Here is a 12520-nt window from a genome sequence, read left to right as displayed (position 1 = left end):
GCTTCCATGGAATATTAATGAGATTGATCAATAATCACCGTATTCTGTTAGATCATCTGTTTAGAAATGGGAACAAATGTGGACCTCTTCCAGTCCATTGGCCAGACAGCTATCCTCCAAATTTCTTGCCATTGACTGCTCAATGCATGTAGGGCTGCGTGTGTTAACTGAAATAAGTCAATTGGTATCCCATTGATTCCTGGGGCGTTATTTCTTGCTAATGCTTTCAGTGAAGCTTCCACTTCCTCCTTCATTACCATTGGATACTGCTTATGTGATACTTCTTGAAATTTTTCCATGTCAGTCAATTCTTTTTGGTCCAGTGATTCTGTATATTTCTTCCATTTTCTTTTGGCACTTTCTGAGTCATTCAATATTGTGACTTGAGGCTTAAATTTGTTTTTTGGTTCTTTCAGTTTGAGAAATGCAGATTGAGTTCTTCCCTTTTTATTCTCCAGTTTCAGCTATCTGCACAATCCATTATAATATTTTGCTTTGTCTTCTTGAGCTGCCCTTTGAAATCTTCTGATCAGATCTTTTACTTTGGCATGTTTCTCCTTTATTTTATGAGAATCAGAGGAATGTATATGTATGCTTTATTGACCATGCAAAAGCATTTGACTTTGTGGATCATAACAAAACCAATACAAAATAAAAATATCCAAAATTAAATAGATTCATGCTAAATTAGGATTCTATTAAGATAAAAAGTTTGAGAATTTTTTAAGGACTTTTTTTGTGTACCATAGAGTCAGAATTGATGCATGGCTGACCCTCTGGTGGGTTTTTTGAGGCAGTTAATCGCACAGGAGGAAATTGCCCATCCTTCTCCTACAGAGTAGCTGGTGGGCTTGAGCTGGGTGCCTTAAGGCCTGCAGTGGTAGCTTCTTGCCACTAGGCCACCAGAGCTCTTGTTGAAAATGTATTAAGAGTTGGAAGTGATAATTTAGCTGAGGCATTAACTGATGTCTTAATAAGCATTACTCTATTTAGGACCACACGAGACCAATTCAACAATATCATCTAGAAAGACAAGATAGGAAAATGCGGGGATGATGAGTTTATATCAATAAGAGAACAACCTAGAAAAGGAGTGTTTGAATGTTTCCACAACTTACAGATTGTAATCAATGTTTAGTATGCTTTTCTGTACATTCTCATTAACAATAAGGAAAGATAATTTTTAAGTATATTTGAACTGATGTTCTCGTAATAAGAATCTGTGCTACAATGCCAAAGGAACGAAGTTCAAATCCACCAGCTACTCCATTGGAGAAGAATAGGCAATCTCTTCCTGTGCAGTTATTGCTTCTGAAAACCCTCTGAAGGGTCAGTTATGGGTCAGTTCTTACTCGACAGTACCCCTCAACAACATACATATACATACATACCTATACATATCTATCTCTATCTGCATAAATAAACACACACACACACACACACACATGGCCTAGTGCTAAGAAGTTATGTTGCAATCCCAAAGGCATGCAGCTTGAATCCACCAGTTTCTCCATGGAAGAAAGATGGGCAATTTCTTCTTGCTGTATGAAAATTTGCCTGAGGGTCAGCTATGAGTCAGTTCCATCTCAATGATACACAACAATAATATATTGTTATTGTTAGGTGCCATCAAGTTGAGTTCAACTCATTGTGATCCTAAGAAGAGCAGATATGAATCTTGTCCTATCCTGTACCATTTTCACCATCTGTGACATGCTTGGGCCCATTGCTGTAATCACTGTGTCAATCCATTTCACTTAGGGTCTTCCTTTCTTTTGTTGATTTTTCCAAGAAATATCCTCACCTAGAAACATGCTAAAAATATATGAGATGAAGTTTTGCCATCCTTGCCTTTAAAAAGCACTCTGGGTGCAGTTTTTCAGAAACATTTTTTGTTTTCTTAGAAGTCTGTGGGATATTCAGTACCCTTCTCCAACACCACAGCTCAAAGGCAGCAATTCTTCTGCCATCTTTATTTGTTGTCTAGGTTTCAGATATACACAGTAAGTGACTGAAAAGACCTTAGCCTAAATTGGGCACCATAATCTTCAAAGTGACATCATTGTTCCTCAGCAATTTGGAGAGGTACCTGACAGCAGACTTTTCCATTCTAATTCATCTTCTTATCTTCTAATTCTACTGTTATCATATTTATCTTCAGTCACAAGCAAACCATCTACTAAAATACAAGAAATCTGTATCATGATGCCTAGTATATAAAAAAGTTTATAATAATATACGTTTATATTATTCACGAAAGGAACTCTGGTAGTACAATAGTTAATTGTTGGCTGCTCCAGATATGGAGCTCTGTTTCTGGAATTATGTAATCTCACAAACCCTATGCAGCTATTTTACTCTCTTCAAAGGGTTACTATGAGCCAGAGTCTACTCAATGACAACAAATTGAAAAGGTGAATTATTCATTAGTCGTGATTTTAACAGCTTTGTTATCAATTTTAGAGAAGTTCCAGAATCAATTTATTTTCAATCTTTAATAAGAATAATAGGCATAATGTGGGACAAGGTCTCCTTTTAATAAGAATGCACCTATACAGGATTTTAAAAATAGCCCATTAAAACAAAATAAAAAAACCAAACAAAACAAACCTCAAAAATCCAACTAATGCGGCCAGTTGATTTTTCTTCTTAATTCTTCAGAATGGAGTTATTTATGGGCAATGCTTTTAATAGGAAACTCTGGTGACTTAATAGTAAAATGTTGTGCTGCGAACCCCAAGGCGTGTGATTCATGGGGTTTGTTCCATGGGGAAAAGATGAGAAACCTCTCACAGTGGAATTTACTTCCTCTAAAAATTTGTTTGCTGTGGAGTAAGCTATTAGTTGGTTCCAGATTGATGGTACACAACAACAAGCGAACAACAATGCTTTAGATACAGCTAACTTATCTAGAAGTCTGATAGTGAAACACTTCAGTGAAGTGTCCCTCATTTCATATTAACTGATTCTTCTCCTGGGTTGCCTTACTCTGTATTCTCCATGATAATTCTACACATTTTCTGTTAAAGCACACCTTGAATGAATATCAAATTGTGACAATTTAGAAAATGGAAGAGTTTTCTTAACTATGGAATCTTTACCATCACTCTTCTTAGTGTAATGCACAGCGGTCTACACTTGAAAATATAACAAATGTATAATAAATTGTTCAAACATCTCATTTTTATCTAAAGTTAATGAGGAAATTATAGCAGTAATACCAGGTTTTAAACATACATTATCAATAAAATGCTTCAAAAATGTCAGTAAATTAAGAGATCTTACCTAAACCATGCCTATGTGTTGACATTGGGGGTAAGACTGTCCATGTCTTGGTTTTTGGATTGTAACATTCAACAGTGTTCAAAGTCTTTAAACCATCTCGACCTCCAATTACAAAGAGTTTGTCATCAATAACAGCCACGCCAAACTGCAACCTCCTGCCATTCATAATTCCCGCCTGGATCCACAAATTTGTTCTGAGATCATATTTCTCTATAGTTGTAGCTCCTGAGAAAACACAAAAATAAATAGTCACAAACTGCTATTGCTCCAAGAAGAGCTTTTGCAAGTTAGGGTATAAAAACATTCTTATAACATTAAGAAAGTGTCAGAAAAACAAAGGCAGAAATTTATTATACTTTCTATTCTTGGAAGACACTAATGATCAAAACAGACACAAATGTTAGGCTTCTTTGAATTACATAATCTTCAAAAGTGCCAAACTTTTCATTGAATAGACACATTGGTGAACATGACATAGAACTTCTAGTACATTTTTTCACCTTCTATTTGTAATCATTCTCTATTTAAAAATATAGAATATAATTCTGGTTTGAAAATATGGGAGGAGATTTTTCTATCTTTCTCCCAAGGGGCTACTGGTGGATTTGAACTGGCCACTTTAGGTCCCTATAAACTATACCTTTTTAACATCCACATCTTTTTTTAAAATTTAACTAAGATAGATATTTAAACTGTATAAATTTATTTAAGAGAAGTTAATTAAAAAAAAACACTTTATCATATTCTCCTTTAAAATTTGTGGAATAATTTAATCAGAATCCTTTTTTTTTTCAATTCAAGATATATAATCAAATAACTGCTAATCTTTATTTAAACCTACATATAAATATATATCCATACCTTTGGAAAATTACTATGTGCCTCTGCTAAAAGAATAGGCAACTAGGACCTTGGGGAACAAAGTCATGAACATCTTTCTAAAGGGCCAGAAAGAGTCAGTAAAGCATAACCTCTCATTTCCTCAGAGCAGAAAGGATATGAAGAGCCCATAGGCAAGCCCCATGGTGCCTGTAGAACCACCCCAGCAGCAACAGGTTCTTTATGAATTGTTAATTCACAGATTGTGTTACTGATAGTAAAGTTTATTAGGAAAATAAGTTGAAGAGTGGGGGAGGCACAGAATATCACACAATGCAAATCCAGGTATTAGCCCAGAAGTCTTAAGGCACAATTCCTCAGTTAGTCCAGTCCTCAATTGGTCTTAGTTCAGCCATTAGAATTTTCTTGCATTATCAGGCAAGCAAAGCATAACCTTTAATTACGGCATTTATCTCAGAGCTCCTCTGGTTATACTTTGCCACAGTTTCTAGAAAGCAATGTCGCCATCTCTATATCATCATCACCAGAGTCTCACCACCAGGGTCTTGCTCTCTCCAGGGTCTTTCTCCAGTCTTCCTCAAGCCTTGTTGCCTGATATGTGAAGAACTCTCTTGCTTATACTAGTTCCACAGTTGTTAATGATTTGCTAGACCATGTGTCTGAGGTTAAGGTAGCTGGAGATTGGGGGCTAAAGTATCGGTTTAAAAAAATTCAACTTTAGGCTAACACCCTTGGTTCTGAGTGAATTCATATTAATATTCATATTGATATTTTAAGTCAGGGTAGAATTTCCCCAGAGTGTTCCCTAGGCTATAATCTTTAAAGAAATAAAGTGCTGCATCATTCCTCTGAATCGTGCCTGGTAGGCTATCAATCTTTCAGTAGTCTATTGTTTAATCATTGTGTCATCAGGATTCCTTCTCTGGGTAAAAGCTTAATAAAATTTACAGGCAAGAAATTATACCTAATTTCTTATCAAACATGTTATGTTTTCTACATAAATTACCTCATTCTTCCTAAAACATTTTCAGGTATAAATTTTAGAAATCCAATAACTCTAGCTAATAAAGTAGGTATTTGAAAAAAGAAATATGCTGAATTGCTGCTGAGTTTTGTTTCCAGGGATTCAATTGCATATTCCACATTGAGAATGTCTGTCTACAGGAAGTTCACAAATGCTTTCTGTGATAAAATATATGCTAACAATTAGTGATGTTGCTTCAGTGTTTGATCTTAATGTTCAAACTCAGAATTACCAGTATTTCATCTTCAATGATTAAACATTTCTGCAAAGAAAATCAACATACTCATGTTCTTTCAGTTAAGCAATGACAATCTATTTTATCTGTTCTGTAATAAAAGCTTGCAAATCTAGGAAAAACATTCCTCTAGGGACACATTCAATCCATAGAACCTAATCAGTATTGAAATAAACAAATCCAACTATCTAGGTAGCAGATGTTTTGATAATTGGTGTAAATATTTCATAATTTATATTCAGCTTTTATTCAAAATCAACAGAGGAGTAATAATGTAAAAATAAACTAGATTAAATTATTTTATCATTTTATTGAGGATATGAGCTAATAGTTACCTTCAATTAAATTTGTAATAGTATAAAAGCGTTCATATTAAGAGAAGTCACAGGCAAATTATTTAATAAATGCTTGTTTTATGTTCATATATTTTGTGATAGGTATTGTATTCCACTATACATAAATTAAAAGTCCAAAGTGAGTTATATCGTTGAATAATTTCAGAATAATTTGCACTCTAAAGATTAGTAGCATTGACATTTCACAAGTTTCACTAAAATTTAAGAATTAAGGGCAAGTGCCTATCTCCTGTGGCTAAGTCTTGATTGATGGTTGCCAGAAGAAAAGCACGTGGTTCAAATTCACCAGCTGCTCCATAGGAGAAAGATGGGCAATCTCCTTTTGGGTGATTAATCTGTCTCTGAAAACAAGCTGAGACAGCGATGAGTCCTCTTCAAATGAACAGTACACAACCACAATTCTAAATAATCAATTGCCACAGACTCATATTTTTTAGTTACAAGTAAGAATAAGTAACTATGTAAACAATTGTACTTCCCTTAATCTGCAAACTTTTGTCAAAAACTTGATAGATTATTAGAGGTCATGTTTTCCCCTTAAATGAAAAATAGGTATCACTATGTAAAACTGACCACTTTTGGTTTGCAAAAGCAGTTGTTCATTAAAAGGCAAAAGTGAATTTTTAATAGGAGCTTCAAAGCCACTTCCAAACAAGCTTATTGTTTTTTAAATCTCAATATATGGCATAATTTACGACTTATAATGTATTTTTCCTTAAATGTCCATCTTCAGATGTGATCTATTTAACAACTCCAACAACAATAATATTGTTACACAAAATAGTAGTTTGAGTCTCTATTTTTCTTTTCAGATAGATGCTATATGTTGGAGACAATGAGATTGGCTCAAGAAAGGGCAGGGTTGAGAGCTACTGTACACAGGGTTGCTAACTGTTGCAGGCAACTAGATGGCACATAACAAGATCAATAATTGTTATAATAGGTATTCTGATTGCCTGGTTGGTAAAGTGTGCTACCCACCTAAATGCAAGGATTTTGTAGTCATCAGATTCTCCACAGGAGAATGATAATTTCCTTTCATGGGATTTATAGCCTTTGAAACCCAATAGATGGTCACTTATATATCGATTCTAGTTCAACATCAATGACTGACTGTCATAACAAATTAATACACCTTTAGTGACTTGAAAAATGCAAACCAATAGGCAACATCATGTTGCTGTTGATGTTTTTATGTGTCATTGAGTCGCTGGTGACTCATAGCGACCCTATCTATGTACAGCAGCCCTATATTCTGCCCTATCCTGTGCCAATCTCACCATCTCTGACACACCTACCACCATTACCGCAGTCACTGAATCAATCCATCTCATCGAGGGTCTTCCTCTCCTGCACTGTCCCTACACCCTCCCAAGCATGACATCCCTCTCCAAGGATGGGTCCCTCCTTGCAACATGTCCCAAGTATGTCAGACGAAGCTTCAGAATCCTTGCCTCCAAGGAGCAGCCCGGCTTCACCCTCTCCAGGACAAACCTGTTTGTTTTCCTAGCAGTGCATGGCATATTTAATACTCTTCTCCAACACCACAGCTCAAAGGCATCAATTCTACTTCTATAATCTCTAGTCATTGTCCAGCACTCTGATGCATAGCAAGTGATTGCAAAGATCATGGCATGATCAGGCAGGCACACCTTAATCTTCAGACTGACATCTTTGCACTTCAGCACTTTAGAGAGGCCTCTAACTGCAGACTTTCTCATCACAATATGTCTTAATTTTCTGGCTGCTGGTGCCAAGAGTGTTGACAGTGGAGCCAAGCAAACCAAAACTGTGAACAATCTCAATCTCTTCACCATCCATTATGACGCTGCCAGTCAGCCCAGTGGTGAGAATCTTTGTTTTCTTGATATTGAAGACATACTGAAGATTGCAGTTCCTGCCCTTCCACAGCAAGTGCTTCAGGTCCTCCTCTGTTTCAGCAAGCAAGGTTGTGTCATCTGCCTAACACAGATTGCTGATTTTTCCTCCAATCCTGATTTCACATTTCTCCTCATAGAGCCCAGCCTCCCAGATAACCTGTTCTGCATAAAGATTGAAAATGTATGGAGACAGGATACAACCGTGGTGTACACGCTTCCCAATTTTGAACCATGCAGTGTTTCCTGGCTGTGTTCTGATGACTGCCTCCTGGTCAAAGTATAAGTTTCTCATTAGCAAATCAAGTGTTCTGGGATTTTCATTCTTCTCAGAGTCAGCCACAGTTTGTTATGATCCACACAGTCAAACACCTCTGTGTACTCGATGAAACAAAGATAGACATTCTTCTAGTACTCCTTGTTTCAGCCAAGATCCATCTAATATTAGCTAGAGTATCCCTAGTATCATGGCCGCGTCTAAACCTAGCCTTCACTTCTGATAGTTCTCTGCTGATGTGCTCTTCCAGTCGTTTTTGGATAATCTTCAGCAAAATCTTGCTTGCAGGAGATATTAATAATATTGTTCTATAATTTCCACACTCTGTGGGATCACCTCTGTTTGGAATGGGAACAAAAATAGATCTCTTCCAGTCAGTTGGTCAAATGGTTGTTCTCCAGATTTCTTGGCACATCTTGGTGAGCACATCCAGGGCAGCATCTGTTAGCTGAAATATGTCAATTAGTATACCATTACCATCAATTCCTGGGGCCTTATTCTTGGCCAATTCGTTCAAAGCAGTCTGAACTTCTTCTTTCATCACAATAGGCTCTTATTCACATTTTTCATTAAATTCTTCTGTGTCTTCCAATTCCTTTTGGTATAATGACTTTGTATACTCTTTCCATCTGCTTTTAATACTTGCAGGATCACTCATTATTCTGCCCAAAGTATCCTTAAGGATACTACAACTTGAGGCTTGAATTTCTTCTTCAGTTCCTTGAGCTTAAGAATTGCTGAGCAAGTTCAGTCTCTTTAATTTTCTTAACATCATGATAGATAGATAGATAAAAAAATGATGTTATCAATTATTTAATTTTACTTGAACCTACAATAGACATCCATGATAAGTAATTCAAGAAATCAAAAGGCATGCTACATTGGAGAAATAGGTTATCAGAGACTTATTTAAAATGCTAAAGAGAAAGATTGTTAGTTTTAAGACTGAGTTATATTGACCCAAGCTATAGTATTACAACTGCTTTTTATGTTTGTGAAAATTGAGCAATGATAAGAAAAAACAAAGACTTTATAACTTTAAATCATGTTGTTGTTGTTGGAAAGTATTGACTATGCTAAGGTTAAAATTTTGAAGCTCAATCTCACGTACTTTGGAGATGTGGCCAGGAACGACTGATCCTTTGAGAAAGACATCAGGCTCAGAAGGGTGGAGGGACAGTGCAGGAGAAGAAGACCCAGATGAGAAGGATCTGTATAATAACTAGGGCAATGGAGGTAGGTGTGTCAGAGTAAGTGACACTGGCTTAGGACAGGGCAGGCTTCAGAGCTGTTGTACATAGGGTCACTATGAGTCACAGGTGACTTGATGGCACATAACAACATCATCATGGACTCATAAATAAATAAATATTTGCAACTGGAGTGTTCCTTAGAGACAAAGATGGAGACATTATTTTTCACATAACTTAGTGATGTTACCAGGAGGGACAAGTCCCTGGAAAAAAAGAACTTGGAAGACATAGAAGGTCCAGAAAAGGATAAGAAGACTCTCAAAGAGATAAGCTGATACAGTGATTGCAACAACGTATCTCAGCATGGCAGAGACTGTGAGTGTGGCACAAGGTATGTCTCTTTTTTTCATAGAGTTTCTATGAGGGAGCTCTGGTTGTCTAAAGGTAATGTGTTGCACTGCCTATGAGTTGTAATTAATTCAAGGGCATCTAATAATAATAGTAACTTTGCCTTATAGTTCTGGAGATTAGAAGTCTGGGATGAATTTGGCTGTGTTACTGTGAAGATGTTGACAGAAATGAACTTCTTTTGGAAGGCTTTAAGGGAATAAGAGTGTGCTCTGCTGTAAGCAGCATGTTTCATTGCCTACTTAAAGTGATCACATCTCCAGTTGTTGGAATGGAATCCACCAACCAATGCTCAGGAGAATGACTAGCAGTCTCCCCCATTAAGATTTATAGCCTCAGACCTCAAAGGAATCTTGCTAATAATCAGAAGTGTCCGGACAGCAGTGAATGAATGACAGCAATCAGTTTCCCTGCATTTCCCCATCTTTTAAAGATCATCCACATTCTTTGATTTGTGATACATATATCTTTCTTCAAAGCTGGCAATATTGCATCTCTCTGATCACTGATTTTGATATCACACTGAGCCCACTATTATCTGATTCATTATAATCTCCTTACGTTAAAGTCCATTGATTGCAAACTTAATTCTGTGTGTGATATTACTATCATCAGGTTTTAGTGTTTAAATGCTTCAGTGGTAATCAAATGATAGGTGGCAAGAGAAGGCAGATGTTACAGTAAGTTTCTGCAAATATTAGTCTTGAAAGGCCTTTGAGACAGTTCAATTAAACCTTAAAAGTCAAAATGGCTTGAAATTTATTCAAGGGTATACAGTCATTGTGGCAAAAGGAATTGGCAGATTCAGAAGGACTTCATGAAACAACGTATGAACAAGAGCCTGTGGTGATGAAGGAAGAAGTTCAAGCTGCTCTGAAAGAATTGGCAGAAAACAAGTCCCCAGGAATTGATGGAATACAAATTGACATGTTTCAACAAACAGACACTGCCCTGGATATGCTCACCAAGTTGTGCCAAGAAATCTGGAGGACAACTACTTGGTCACATGACTAGAAAATATCTATATTTGTTCCCATTCCAAAGAAAGGTGATCTGACAGAGTGAGGAAATTATCAACAGTATCACATGCAAGCAAGATTCTGCTGAAGATTATCCCAAAACAACTGGAATAGCACATCAACAGAGAACTGCCAGAAGGGCAGGCTGGTTTTTTAAGAGGTCATGGTACTAGGAATATTATAGTTAATGTCAGATGGATCTTGGATGAAAGCAGAGAATACCAGAGGAATGTCTATCTATGTTTCATTGACTATGTAAAGGCATTTACTGTGTAGATCACAACAAACTGTAGCTGACTCAAAGAATGGGGTTCCCAGAACACTTGATTGTGCTCATGCAAAACCTATACTTGGACCAGGAGGCAGAATCAGAACAGAGCAAGGAAATACTGCATGGTTCCAAATTGGGAAGAGTGTATCCAGAATGTGTCCTATCTCCATATCTTTTCAACCTATATGCAGATCAGATTTTCTGGGAGGCTGGGCTATGTGAGAAGTGTGGCATCAGGATTAGAGGAAGACTCATCAACAATCTGTGTTATGCAGATGACACAACTCTGCTTGCTACAACTGAAGAGGACCTGAAGCGCTTGCTGCTCCAGAGGGTCAAGGACTGCAGCCTTCAATATGGATTCAAGCTCAATATCAAGAAAACCAAAATTCTCACCACTGACCTGACTGGCAGCATCATGATTGATGATGAAGAGATTGAGATTTTTGACAGCTTTAGTTGTGTTTGGCTCTACAATCAACATTCTTGTACCAGCAGCAAGGAAATTAAAAGACTAATTGCATTGGTAAGTCTGCTGTCAGATACCTCTCCAAAGTACTGAAGAACAATGATGTCAGTCTGGAGACTAAGGTGCGGCTAATACAGGCCATGGTCATTGCAATTCCTTCCTAAGCATCAGAAAGCTGGACAATGACTAGGGATGATAGGAGGATTGATGCCTTTGAGCTGTGGTGCTAGAGAAGAGTATTGAATATACCATGGACTGCTAGGAGAACAAACAAGTTCGTCCTGGAGAGAGTGAAGCCAGGCTGTTCCTTGGAGGCAAGAATTTTGAAGCTTCGTCTGACATACTTTGAACATGTTGCTAGGTGGTATCAGTCCTTGGAGAGGAACATTATGCTTGGGAGAGTGGAGGGACAGCATAGGAGAGAGAGATCTTTGATGAGATGAATTGATTCAGTGACGGGAGTAATGAGACAATATTATTGTCACAAGATATGCAGAGTTTAAGGCTGTTGTACATATGATCACTATGATTCACAGGTGACTCGACAGCACAACAATAAGCCTTAATCTCTAAGAAATTTGTATGTGTTTTTATGTTTAATTTCCAAAAAATTATGATTTTAACTATTATTATATGTCAGCTTCGCAAAAGATAAAACAAATCACAGAAGGTTTACAAATTGATTCTAGAACTCATTCTGTTTAAAAAAAAATGAAATTTTTTTACCACCTTTATCCAAGCTATTGAGATCATTCACAGCAATTTATACACATGTGATAGGTGGTGGTGGTGTTGATTGCTTCCGAGTTGAGCATGACTCATAGCAACTTTATGAACAAAAGGCCTGAAATGAAGCCTTTCTACAACTACTGGCATTTGTCAAAGTTCATAGAGTTTCCACAGGCATGTTGTTTAAGAAGTGGGTGTCACTCTACAGACTCCTTAAAATTTTCCCTCCAAATGTTCTTTAGATTATTCCAATATTCTCTGGAAACTGTGAGAACAATTAGACATTGGGGAAACACATCATGCTGCAAAAGATGGAAAGTCAAAGGAAGAGGAAGATTCTCAAAAAGGTGAACTGACACGGTGACTTGAATAATGGGCTTTTGCATAGCAGAAACCATGAGGATGGTGCAAGATAGGGAACGGTTCAGATCTGTTGTTCAGAGGGTCTCTATGACTCATGGTCAACTTGAGGGCACATAACAGCAAAAATGTCTTTGATTACTAAGTTATATAAATAAATAAATGACTATAAATATA

General features: G+C 36.9%; 1 protein-coding gene across 2 annotated transcripts in view; it reads right to left on the bottom strand.

Moving 5' to 3' along the window:
* Positions 1–12520, bottom strand: part of KLHL1 (kelch-like family member 1) — a 544822-nt gene that overhangs the window by 117908 nt on the left and 414394 nt on the right. For both annotated transcript variants that reach the window (XM_006882715.1, XM_006882714.1), the window contains one exon: positions 3286–3510. In XM_006882715.1, coding sequence (XP_006882777.1) covers positions 3286–3510 — 225 coding nt within the window. The remainder of the gene's footprint in view (positions 1–3285; positions 3511–12520) is intronic.

The sequence above is a fragment of the Elephantulus edwardii genome, unplaced genomic scaffold (genome assembly GCF_000299155.1).
Source record: "Elephantulus edwardii isolate Elephantulus edwardi_28Jun2011 unplaced genomic scaffold, EleEdw1.0 scaffold00023, whole genome shotgun sequence".
Taxonomy (NCBI): domain Eukaryota; kingdom Metazoa; phylum Chordata; class Mammalia; order Macroscelidea; family Macroscelididae; genus Elephantulus; species Elephantulus edwardii.
Note: the sequence above shows the minus strand (reverse complement) of the source record. Positions and strands in the feature narration are given on the sequence as shown.